This window comes from Cucumis sativus, chromosome 3, assembly GCF_000004075.3.
Source record: "Cucumis sativus cultivar 9930 chromosome 3, Cucumber_9930_V3, whole genome shotgun sequence".
Classification (NCBI taxonomy): Eukaryota; Viridiplantae; Streptophyta; class Magnoliopsida; order Cucurbitales; family Cucurbitaceae; genus Cucumis; species Cucumis sativus.
The window spans coordinates 23,501,526-23,515,536 of NC_026657.2; the positions used below are offsets into that span (position 1 = coordinate 23,501,526).

A 14,011-nucleotide genomic window follows, 5' to 3' on the forward strand; every position below is an offset into this window, starting at 1 on the left:
GGTAATACTACGTGGCAAGTCCTACTATCCCGTGCAGGTTTAGTGTTATACGATTTTGACATGTTACCTGTTACACAATCTCATAAACCAAGAGATGACGATTGTTGATGTCTCAGACAACGTGGATGATGGAGACTTAGTGTATGTGATGATTGGAGGTGACGATATTCATTACATTGAGAACTCAAACGAATGGACTTAGTGAAAGAATGATTTAGCCGTAGAGATGTTCAATCAATGACAGTTGCATAATCAATAGATCCCATTTTGTCGCTCTAGGTTAGTAAAATGTACAGTATTGTAGTACCGTATTTGTCGTCTTATACATTCCATGTATGTGTGGATCAACGAAATTAATAGAAAACTATCTCTTTCACACTATACACGATGCAAATTTTTGTCATTTGTGCTTCCTTTTGCCATTGCACATATTTTAGTTAATAAGTTGTTTGGGGCCATTTCAATATTCAGAATGGCAAGTTCGTCATGCACACTGAAGCATGTATGAACAAAGAAGAAGGAGGCCACACTCGTGGAGTGTTTAATGGATTTGGTCTCTACTGGTGGATGGAAGTCAAACAATGGAACATTCAGACTAGGTTACCTAGCACAGCTAGTCCGAATGATGGTCATGAAGTTGTCGGGCTACAATATCTAGGTCACTATAGTGATCTACTGTCGTCATATAAAGATGTTGAAGCAAGCATTCCAAGCAATAGCCAAAATATGGGGCCCCTCATGTAGTGGATTCAGATGGAATGATGATGCAAAGTGAATAATTGTTGAAAAGGAATTGTTCGACAACTAGGTCAGGGTATGTAGAAGTTTTAACTATGACATAAATATTATTGATTTTTATTCAAAGTGATGTAGCAACTAACTCATGCTTGATTTTTTATCTTATGCAGACCCATCCATCAGCAAAGGGCCTCCTCAACAAGTCGTTCCCCTATTACGACGAACTATCATGTGTGTTTGAAAAAGACAGGGCAACGGAAGGGCGTGCAGAGACCTTTGTTGATGTTGATTCAAAGAACGTGCCTAGCGAGTACGAGGAGTTTCCACAGATGGATCTGAACGATATGAAATTTTATTCTATGTCCGACCATGGGGTTAACATGTCGCAAGAAGACATCGCACAACCTGGTCGAGCAAGAGATAGTAGGACAGGTTCAAGTGGCTCAAAGAAAAGGAGGCGAGGGCAACCTGTGGATACTATTGATGTCATTAAGGATGCCATTGACTATCAAAATGACCAGCTAAGGCTAATTGCAGAGTGGTCGCAGTTAGCACTATAGGATGAAAGTAGTACTCGCAAAGACTTAATTCGAGTGTTGCATGCCATCCCTAAGCTAAGTAAGTCGAAAAGGGCGCGCTGCGCTTAGATACTTATATATAATTTAGCTAAGATGAAAGGTTTTCTTGAAGTGCCGGACGTCGAGAGGATTGACTACTGCAGTGTGATCCTACGAGATGACGTATGATTGTTTCGGTACTTCTGCCACTGATCGTTATGATTTTTTTATGCTTCTATTTCTGTCTATGTACTTATGTTTGTAATTTTCTTCCATCGAACGTGTCCTTAAAAAGACATTTTATTTATGTTCGTTGTCATGAAGTTATGTTTGATGTTGTTTATATAATTTGTAATTTTTATTTCCACAAATTTATAACATTTATAGGGTACGTGACACAAAAAAGACAAATGACAATTTAATGAAACATGACGACTAATTGAATAATGTAGAATATGGACATTATCGTTAGAGAAAGTAAGTCAATTTTTTTCAAGAAACATAGGACAATTTCGTAAATAAAAAATATGCATTTTGTGTATTAAATTTATAACATGAGTTTAATAAAAAAAAAAAAAAAAATCAAAACACTACCCAAATAACTATTCCTCCAAACACATCTTATCATAACACTACCACATAACTCTTCCCCAAACACATCTTATCATAACACTACCCACATAGCTCTTCCCCCAAACACATCTCCGCCTTAAAACTATATTAAAGTTGATAAAACAACTCCCCTCTCATAACCATCTCTAATTCATCAATTTTTAGGAAGCTCAAACTCGATTTCATTGAAAAATTTATGAAGTTTAAGTTGGGGGATAGTTTTGGTCAACATATCTGAGACATTGTCTGAGCTATGAACTTTAACAACCTCTATTTTCCCTTTTTCTATATACTTTTGAACAAAATGAAACTTTACATCTATGTGTTTTGCACGATCATAAAACTAACAAGTTGTTTAGGGTGATGAGTTGATATAGCATGTTTGAAGAGTTAATATGTTTGTGTTTGAGGGTGTAGAGTTGTTTTGTTAGAGTTGATTATATATTTGTGTTTGGGGTGCAGAGTTGAGTTCTCTTGTCAGAGGCATCAAATGTTAATTGTTGAACTATTTAATATATGTTTTTTATCAATATTATTTTGTTTTTAAACGTTCTTTAATAAAAAATTCTTTCAATCTTTGTTTGGGAAAAATATAGATTGCAGGTTTTTAAAGGAGCACCTGCAAAAAAGAAAAAACAAGTTATAATAATTAAGCTCATGACACAAGCATTTATTGTTTACAAAAATGGCAAAAACAAAGTTCAACCCACATAGACACGATATAAAATATCACAAATGTCCTTGTTATTGATATAAATTTTATATGCTTAATACACACTTGATAGAGATCTAATACCCCTTGATACATATGATATCCCTTTATACATTTGATACTTCTTGATACACTTGATGCACATTATAGTTTGATACACTCGATACCCTTTGATACAACTAAAACACCTTGATACACCTAAAGCACCTTGATACACCTTTGATACCTCGTTATAATTTATTCTTCTTGATACATTCGATATTCCTTGGGCCTTGATTGTTAGATTTATTTTAAATATAATATTATTATTAATGTGGACCCATATGCATTATATGCTATTTTATATCTTTCAGACCTATTATTTTATTAGGTCAATTAGGTAAAAAGATAATGTCCTAATTAAACACCACGATAGATGATATCTATAAATAGAACGTTAGGGATCAGTCCTCATGGTGCCTCATTGAAGTAGTTCACTCTTCTCCATCAAAGTATGTGATTGTTGGACAAATATTTACCCATTTCTATGTATCTTATTCTCAATTCCTAGCATGCATATATTCATTATTTTGATATTTTATGCTGACTATGAAAGTAGACTTTGATACCTACCCAATGACACAAAAACAGAGTTCAAACAAAGAAGAATAAGCAGATTGAACATCAGGGGTATTTTGGTAAATAACACTTGACACACTCGAACCACCTTCAAGTCATCGGTTCAAAACTCCGAGGATGTAAATTATTTCTTCAACATTAAGTCAGATGAAATTTTTGTAAATAAATATTCAGTCGTGCGTCCTCCATGTGGTCGATTCAAATCTCACCAGACGCAAGATTTAAAATCCTATTTATTTGAACTTCTTCAACGCGCGTTCTTTTTCCATCCTCCTCTCTTTTGCTGCCACATGTCAGCTCCTGGTCGCGAAAGCCTCTCCCATAGCTCAAGTTCGAATATTGGCAGCCTAATTTCATTTTTCTCCATAGTTTGAGTGGTACTTTCGTAAATAAAAATCACCTCTTTTCGGTCAAAATGAAGCGCACACAAGGCTGAGGTTGCAAGTTCGAATCTCATTGACGGTTATCTCCATTATTTTCTATATAAACCTTCCATTACCCCTAATTTCATAATCAATTCACCATTTTCTCCCAAAAACTTCTCCCAAATTCCATAATTATCACCTCCATTCTGGCATTTTTTTCTTCTTCAAATTAAATTCCACATTTTTTCACGATGGAGGCTAATTTCTTACAGCTAAGTGGGTTTAGGGTTAATCATTTGTTTGAGAATTTTCCTCTTTAATTTTTCATGTAATTACATTATATTGGAATGACCAAGTGATGAAGTACATGAACCTCATATAGGCCGCTATAAATATTGGCTAAAACAGGGATAGCAAGGTTGAAGGTGTAGCCTTCCGCCATGGGACTAGCAACCTTAAAGACCTCCGAACGAAGAGGAAGTTGCTTGTCAGGGAACATAAGCACACATAGCCAACAAGAGAGAAATGCCGCTAGATATGTCTTATCCTTATGTTCATCTGCGACTCTTAAGTCAAGGAACACATTAAGTTCGAATTTAGATCAATCAGGATGTTCGATAGGAATTCCATCTTGATTATGAGTTGAGAGAGGGCAAGAAGTTTTTTTTTTGGCTTTTGAGCTGGCGGCTTTGGACACTTTACCTTAGATCACGTAACCTAGAAAGAGATCCATTAGCTCACAGGGATTTGAGAATGATCCATGTGTTGAGAGGCAATGTGATAGTAGCCTACAAATAAATGCTCGCAACTTTTTGGACATGCGTCAGATGATCCTAATAAGTCTTGATGGCAAGGAATGCTTTCTTCATAAAATCTACCTTTAATAGGGAGTCCTCCTAGCATCCATAAGTCCCATAAGGAGATGGTCATCTCACCAATTGAGGTGTGAATGGTGTTTGTTGAAGGACACCATGCCTCACAGAAAGCCCGAACAATGTCACTATTATAATCATATGTGTACAGGGAGGCCATAACGCCAGAAGAGGTAAGCTCTCTTCAGTACCGTTGTATTTCTAGCAATGGTAAGCTCTAACCATTCCTAATAATGAGAAAGATAGTAAAATTCTCCATGGACTTTGAGCACATTGCCCAAACGATTTTTTGTGTCGCTTATAATTCGACAATCCAACATCAATTCTAGATTCTCATTTGGAGCATTGTTGTGGATTAAGGATTCGAGAAACCAAGATGTTAAAGATGAGTTTGGGTTTGCGGACCGTTCCTTAGACCATTTAAGTAAAAAAAAAAATTATCCTTGGGTATTTGGGAGTCCGTAATATTCTCGAATGCCTCTTCTCTCACAGGGAGAATGACCCTGTGAGATGCCCCTTCTTTAAAGATTGATTTTTGTCCTTTAGGATAATTAAACACCTTTTAGCCGAATTAGAATACTAAGTGAAATGCACCATGGTGAAAAGAAGAATTCTTGAATTAAAAAAAAAATCTTTTTATAAGTAAAAAGTAATAAGAAGAAAAAAAAAGCAAAAAACACAAAAAGGAAGAAGAAGAAAATGAGGAGAATGAAGATGCCCGATCGCTCCTACTAGGGATGTGGATATGACGACAAAAGCCTAATTGTCCCCTAGAAGAAGTAGGATCATTGACGATGGAGTAGAACCGAAAAGCCCGATCGATCCTACTAGGAAGGTGGATCTGACGGCAAAAGCTCGATCGTCTTCTAGAAGAAGTTAGATCGCTGACGGTGGAGCAGAATCAAGAAGTCTGATCACTCATACTAGGGAGGTGGATCTAATGGTAAAAGCCCGATCGTCCTCTAGGAGAAGTGGGATTGTTAACAACCAAGCAAAACCGAGAAGTCCGACCGCTCCTACTCAGGAGGTGGATCTAACGACAAAAGTCTGATAGTTTTCTAGAAGAAGTCGGATCAATGACATTGAAGCAGAACCAAGAAGCCCGATCGCTCCCTCTAAGGAGGTGGATCTGACGGCAAAAGCCCGATCGTCCCCTAGAAGAAGTCAGATCGTTGACGGTAAAGCATAATTGAGAAGCCTGATCACTCCTACTAGGGAGGTGGATCTGACGGCAAAAGCCTGATCGTTTCCTAGAAGAATTTAGATCACTGATGACGAAGCAGAATCGAGAAGCCTGGTCGCTCCTACTAGGTAGGTGAATTTGATGACAAAAGCTCGATTGTCCCCTAGAGGAATTTGAATCGCTAACGGCGAAGCAGAATCAAGAAGTCCGATCACTTCTACTAGGGAGGTGAATCTGACGAAAAAGGCTCGATCGTTTCCTAAAAGAAGTCGGATCATTAACAACAAAGCATAATCGAGAAGTCTAATCACTCCTACCAGAGAGGTGGATCTAACGGCAAAAGTCTGATCATCCCCTAGAAAAAGTTGGATCAATGACGGCGAAGCAGAGCAAGATGTTCGATCGTTCCTACTAGGGAGGTGAATCTGACGACAAATTCCTGATCATCCCTAGTAGAAGTTGGATCGCTGACAACAAAGTCGCCCCTGTAAATGATTGAAAAAAAACAAGAAGAAGAAGTTCTTACATTTAGCTTCCGAGAAAAAAAGGAAGAGAAAAAAAAAACAACAAAAAAAGAAAACAAAAAAGAGAAAGAGAAAAAAGAATAAAGTGAGAATTGAAATTTTCCATACCCTTCTTTTGTTGGTTGAGAAATAAATGATCAAAGTAGTCTATTTATGAGGCTAACAAATCAAATTCTAAAAAGATTCGAATGGAAATGATAGTTAATAATTTTTTATAACAAATTTAATTCCTAAAAAGATTAGGAATGATATTTATATTTTTTTAATAATAGTGGTAAGATAATTCAATTAACTTATCTTACTTTAACTATTTTGAATATTTAAAATAGAATAAATACTCCCATTATCTTATCTTATTTTAACTACTTTTAATATTTAAAATAAGAAAACAATCTAATTATCTTATCTTATTTTAATTATATTCAATATTTAAAATAGTAAAGATAATCCATTCAACCTATCTTATTTTAAATTATTTCATTTTGGGATAAATCTTGAATTTAATTTTTTAAACTAAAATATTTAAATATTTCAACATTTTAAAAAATAGAACTTATTCCCAATTTTAAAATTACAATTTGGGTTCAAAATCCAAATCAAATTAACTGGCACATATAAGCTCGTTTTTATCTCAAATTTAAATCGTAGCCATAAATCCTATTTTATCTCAAGATTGGGGTCTTTTTTTCTTTTTTTTTTATCTCAAATTAAAATTGGTCATTCCAAATTTTTTTGCATCTTCGACACAGTTTAAGATATGGTAGAAACATCATTCTTATTTCAAATTAAAATTTTGTCTATGTTCCAAATTTTATTTTATTTTTAAAAAAATTATCCTCAAATCAAATTAAATTGCAGATAAAATCTTAAGCTTTTTTCAAATTAATTAAAGTTTGGCCATATTCCAACCCTTATTTCAAAATTGAATCAAACTCATGTACCAAATTCATAGCTTGATTAATTTGATATGTTGAATTGAGCAAAAAAAAAATCTCTTATTTTGAATTCAAATTTATCTTTTCTGAGATTCATTCACCCATATACGTGATATATATCTTCTTCGAAAATCTCGTGCAAACGTATATATTAAAATCTCGTGCAAACGTATATATTTCACGTAAACTTTATATTTATATATTAATTAAGTACATTTTTTAAATAAAAAATTAATTAAAATATTTACAGGCTATAGCAGAATTTTGAATTCTATTCATGAAAGTTTTCTATCACTATAACATATCAATGACTATCGGTCATAAAATTTGTTATAAGTTGTAAATATTTTGTAAATTTTGCTATTTTTGAATATTTCTCTATTAATTATTTGGATGAATGATTGAATTATTTTTATTTAAACTAAAGTATTAGCTTTATTTTGTATAAAATTTCACAATAATTCTTTCTGTGTATTTTCTTATATAGTCTATCACTTAATAAATAGACAGTTCAAAAAATAGCAAAAGAAATTTATAACAATAGGATCAAAATATTACTACATTTTCTTAATGGTAAAAGTAACAAATTTAAAAGTCAATAAGCTATAATAATTCTCTTTTCTAATGGCTGATATCGCTAATTTTTGTTATATGATGCAATTTTTCTAATAAATAAAAGATACGTGTGTTCAATTTTATGAACGATAAAATAATACTCTTATATTGATAAATATTTTATAGAATGTTGTTATTTAAAACGATGGGAAAGAAAAAGAAAAAAAACAAACACTAAACAAACTATTGGAATGGGAAACTTATCCACAAACAAAAAGAGATAGAGTGATAATCTCATCGTCAAGAGAGGTCTTCAATTTACAAACTTGAGAGCGAGAGAAGGACTGTGGGTTATTCGGAAGAAGAAAAAGGTAAAGTTCCATCAAAACTCAAATACAAGCAACAGATAAGACTGAACTCCAAGCACAGCCATCCATGGCTTCCCTCTCCAGCTTCTTCTCCTTCCTCTTACCCTCTAAACCACCGCCCCCCAAGCCCCACCAGCCCTTCATTGCCTCCTCTCCTTCTCCGTCCAATCACGCCGCCCCTCAGTTTCAAACACTGAAATCCAGGGATGGATCGGTTGCCCTAAACCCTCAACAGGGTCCCAACCATTCGGAGCCCTTATCCGCGGAATTGGCCTCCGTTATTTGTCCCTCCCTAGCCTACGCCAACACAATGTTCTTCAGATCCGCATATAATGTTCAGGTGGTTGTGGATGATAATGAACCCGAGGAGCGCCTTCTTAACAGATTCCGGCGAGAGGTTATGCGGGCCGGCGTGATTCAGGAGTGTAAGAGACGGAGATTCTTTGAGAACACTCAAGATGTTAGGAAGCGCAAGACTCGCGAGGCTGCTAAACGCAACCGCCGCAGGTCTCTTTCTACAATTTCTCTTTGGGACTTATCTTCTTACTTGTCAAACTCTTTGACACCTTTTTTTGTCCAGATTTTGATTGATTATGATTCTTCTCCCCTTCAAGCTGTTTTGTATTCGTGTCTGTTTGAATTTGATTGCTGGGAAGAAATTGATACCTTGTCAACAGTTGGCTTCGGAATTTTAAGATTTCATAGAGATTTACAGGGGCTTATCTTTTTACTCTTCCGAGCAACTTAGGTTAAGGTCATAGAGAGTGAAAAAACAGTATCTAAGTGGACTAGAGAGAAAATCTCCTTGGACAACCTACGGCATCTTATAATATCTTAGAATGTTTGAATGTCAAGGAAACTGGTAGGTCACTGAATCATTGATATTAACACTTGTTAGATGCATGATAAAGAAGTATCTCAAATTAATGTAGTGGTCATTTGGGAGATGTAGTTTGAGTTTGCATCCAATAGTAATAGTTATTGTGAGGTAGCTGAGTTGTGGTATTCCCAATGAACAATTTGTTCGAAACTAAAGCAGACTCTTGAAACAGTGTATATTTTTTCAATCCAAACATAGCATTGTAGATAAAGGTACCTATTCCCATCTCAAAGGTTACAAAGGTCTATAGTCAATACATGCACAAAAGTCCATTTTTTCCATTGTTTTTCTTATTATTACAGTGGAACTTGTAGAATTTACAGAAGACTTAAAACAGGATAACTGTGTTTAAAAAGATTATAAATCTTTGTGTTGTGTAATTTTATTTCCTTGCGTCCTTTTGTTTTTTCGTTTTAGTTATTATATGTAACACTTCAGATCCTGCAGAACCTTCAAATTCCTAACATCTTTATCATAAAAGCAAATACCACTATGAAGCTTCTACACAAGTTGGAAGATTGTTGTAGAGAATGTCTTATTAGAGATTTTTATTGCCCAATTAAGTGAATTCTTGAGGCCCCAGTTAGCTAATTACAATGTTTTGTCGAAGGAAAATGTATGAGATTTATGTGATAAGTTTGTATCATGAAACTAAGTTACGATTTGGTTGATGACCAGGCGGCCACAGGCAAGATTTACACCACAGAACAAGCAGGATGTGCCTGCAACAAAGCAAGAAGCTGATGATGACAACTGGGATTTACCTGAAGATGAGGACATTCCTAGTTAACCTGATCCAAAAGTTTGCCCTCACCAAAATGTTTAATGTTTTCTGATCAACTTTTGATTTTGGGAAGCTGTTAATTCTCTGTAATGTAAGTTATTTTCCATGTAGTATCTTCTTTAGTTGAGAAGTTTTTGCAATATTCCTTTTGAATAAATAGAAATGATCATTCCTTTTACATATAATACCTGGCAAACACCTTAGAAAGATAATCTCCTAGATCCAGACAGTAAGAAATCTTTGTAGCTTATGAATTTGGAAGAGCTACATAATCCACCAGTATGTAGGCAATGCAGTTTGAGGATTCTGGTTCATGGACTGTTTGGTCCAAGGGATTTGGAAGGAGTTGGGGGAAGTGAAGTTGTGAATGGAAATTTGTACAGGGCCCAAAAATGCCAAACAATCCAAATTTTCAAATAAATATCAAATAATCATCGGTTGATGTTAAGATTCAAGTAAAATTACTAAATTAAACTTGCACACATGGAAACGCATATCGTGCTCTTACTCTTGCTATCAGGGATAATCTATTTGCGAACACCATCGAACATAATACCTTCCCCTCTTGCTCTCGTTCTCGTTGAGAGATGGATTGAAGAAGGGTTGTTGATTTTGGCCAAATCTCGTTGAGGAATGTGACAGAACACTAATATAGTTGCTTCTTATTCAATTGGTAAATTGTAGCTCAATACAAGATTGACAGTGTATCAATCTGGAAACGAAAAGCACAATAAGAAAAGAAAAATCACTCTGTTATCCTTTTTCTTGAATGAACAACTCTCACTTCAACAAAATGAAAATCCCCCCTTACACATTCTCTCCCTTGCTATATAACTGCCCTCTCTCTCTTTGTGTGTAACTGTGGGCTCCATTGTATCATTTGCATTGCTTATCTCACGTGCTTTTTCCTTTGTATTTCTCCTACTACATTGTAATAATATTGGAGGTCTAACATTACTCTCCTCCTCCCAAATCATCTTGTCCTCAACGTGAAACTTTGAAAATTGTTGTGAAGGGTCATCATAGGTTTTCCATGTAGCTTTGTGATGCAACAATCCCTTCTAGCTTATAAAAACTTCCCAACCACCTGTTGTAGGATATTTTCGATATCTAAACACCTCTTCTGGTATGGCCACCCATTCATGACTTTTAGAAATATTAGGAGTCAACTAGTGTATATCCTGTTGTTCTCCAGCCATCTTCTTTAATTGAGACACATGAAATACAGGATATAGTAGTTAATGGTGGTAGTTCCAACTTATAATCTACTTTTTCGATTCTTGCTATCACTTTGTATGGCCTGAAATACTTCTGACATAGCTTCTCATTTCTCTTCTTTCTCAAGGACACTTGTCTATATTGTCGAAGTTTCAAAAACACTAAATCACCAACCTAGAACTCTACATCTCTTCTTTTTTAAATTAGCAAATTTCTTCATTTTCTCCTAAGCCATTTTAAGATGTTCTTTCAATGTTAATGTTACATCTCTTTCCTTTAGTTGTTGTTCAATGGTGGAATTAGTTGTTTCAGTTTTACCATAAGAGAATAGTGGAGGTGGTGTACAACCATAAACCATAGACTACCTGAAATAGTGTTATTCCAATTGCTTTCTAACACATGGTATTATACCAATACTCAGCCTAATGTAGCCAAGTAATCCATTCCTTAGGCTTTTCAGCACAAAAGCAACATAGATATGCCTCTACACTTCGATTTACAACTTCTGTTTGCCCATCATATTAAGGATGATATGTCAAGCTTCTATTTAGTTTGGTACCAGATAAATGAAACATCTCCTGCTAAGAATTACTAAGAAAACCTTGTCCTAATCTGATAATGGATTTAGGATATCCATGTAATCTGACCACTTCTTTGACAAATACTTCAACTATTGGTTTAGTCGTGTATGAGTGTTTTCATGCTAGGAAGTGTGCATATTTACTCAGTCTATCTACCACTATTAAAATTACCTCAAAACATGTAACCTTAGACAATCCTTCAATAAAAATCATAGATATATCACTCTACACAGCCTCCAGAATCCCCAACGGCATTAACAAGCATGCTAGGGTCTTGTTGCGTTAACAAATCAAGAATCCTCACAATGTTTTTTAACATCCTGTTTCATGTCATCCCAATAGAACTCTCCCATCAATCTTTTTTTAGTTCTCAGAAAACCTAAATGCCCCCTACACACTAAATCATGGTAAGTGTATAGAATAGTGGGTAATAATGTGGAGGTCTTAGATATGAGCAATTTGCCTTTGTACTTCAACATCTCCTATTGCACTATATATTGAAAAGAGAGACAACGAGTTCACACCAATTTACGTGAAAATTCGAGTACCGGGAGAAAAACCACGATTGTTTGTTGTTATTATTTTCTAATGAATAAAACAATACGTACAGGGGAGAATAAATAGAGTACACAAATGGAATAAAAAAGGAAAAGGTTTAGGAAAATAAGAAATACATTCCCATAATCTTTCCATAATTATTTTAGGATTCTAACAAGGAAAAAACCTAGAAAAAAGGAAAGAATTCCAACACTATATACTCTGAAACACTTACTTCATCTTTCTCTAACTTAGTGATAATTTCTTTCAGTCGAGGGTCATTTCTAACTTCCTCCTTAATAATAGAAAAATCTATTAAGGCCAGTGTTGTCAAATGATTCAAATGCACTATTTCTAACATTCTAGATAAAGTATCAGTTGTGCTTTATTATCCAATCCCAGTTTGTAAACCACCTCAAAAGTTTAACTTAACAGTTTGGCTATCCACTTCTGATGTTGAGGTTGAATCACACATACAAACTTTAAGGAGTGTTGATCAATTTTCACCATGAATTTTCTTCCAAGTAAATATGGTCTCCATCTTTACACAGCCAACACCACAACCATTATTTCCCTCTCATAAATTGATTTGGCTCGATCCCTTTATAATAATGTATAGCTAAAATAAGCAATAGGTCTCTTTGCCTAATTTTCTTAAGAAAGGGATACGAGTCTCACTATTATTAATATTGAAAAATAATGAGACAAAACTCAAAGTACATGAGGGATATACAAAGAGCAATAAAGGGGGAGAGAGGATCAACATCTTTGCCTGAATTAATACAATTCCAAAACCAAAAGCATCTGCTTCGATTTCGAAACGAAGATTCGAATCAGGTAAGGCCAGTATAGATAAAGTCATCATTGCCTTCTTTAGTTTCTCAAAACCCTCATGTGTTTCTTCTATCCACTTAAATGCTCCAGGTTTAAGCAATCGTGTCAATGGGACATACCATAGTTTTGTACGAATCGTCTATAATAATCTATGATACTGAGGAACCCCTTTACTTTCCGTTCATTCGTTAGAGCTAGTCATTCTTTAATGTCACGTATCTTCTCTGAAACAACTTTAACCCCCTTCCCTAAAATGGTATGCCCTAAGTTTTCAACTTTGGCTCTAGCGAAACTACACTTCTTCATGTTGGCATATAACTCATTCTCTCACAAAATGTCCAACACTAGTTGCAAATGTTGCAAGTGCTCCTCTAAGTTTCTGCTATATACTAAGATATCATCAAAGAACACCAACACAAATCTCCTTAGACAAGGCTTGAAGATAGTGTTCATTAATAGCTGGAATGTAAAGGGAGCATTAGTTTGCCCAAATGGCATAACTAAGGCTTCGTAATGGCTCTCGTGAGTTCTGAAGGCTGTTTTTTCCACATCTTATGAATTCATTTGAATATGATGCTATCCTGCTTTCAAGTCTATCTTTGAAAACATGGCTGCTCCATTCAACTCATCAAATAGTTCTTCAATGACAGAGATGGGAAACTTATAAGGGATTGTTATATTGTTAAGTGCTCAATAATTTACATAGAATCTCGAACTTCCATCTTTCTTTTCACTAACAAAAATCGGGTTTGAATATGGACTGGTAATTGGTCGGATCACCCCAGATGTTAACATTTCATCCACTGGCTTCTCCATTTCCTACTTCTGTTGATAAGCATAATGATAAAGTCTCACATTCACTGGATTAGTTTCCTTCTTTAGGTGTATGTGATGCTCAATGCTCCTCTTTGGAGGTAGCTCTTTGGGCTATTCAAACACATCTTCAAACCTCTCTAACATTGTCGGGATTGATTTACTCATATTAGGAATATCATCAATTCCATAAAATCCAGCAAATGACATACCACATTTCAGTGTTCTTCATTCCACTAAATAACCTTGATCAAATGATGACCAAGATTTAATCATGGTTTTCAAGCTTACCCTTGCCTTGGTCAAGTTGGGATCTCCCTTAAGT

At 35.0% G+C, this 14,011-nt stretch overlaps 1 protein-coding gene across 1 annotated transcript; it reads left to right on the forward strand.

Moving 5' to 3' along the window:
• Positions 1-7,953: 7,953 nt before the first annotated feature.
• LOC101216973 (30S ribosomal protein S21, chloroplastic) lies at positions 7,954-9,885 on the forward strand. The gene is made up of 2 exons (XM_004145623.3): positions 7,954-8,546; positions 9,598-9,885. Exons 1-2 carry the CDS (start codon positions 8,107-8,109, stop codon positions 9,707-9,709), a joined length of 552 nt encoding a protein of 183 aa, XP_004145671.1. The 5' UTR covers positions 7,954-8,106; the 3' UTR covers positions 9,710-9,885.
• Positions 9,886-14,011: the final 4,126 nt, after the last annotated feature.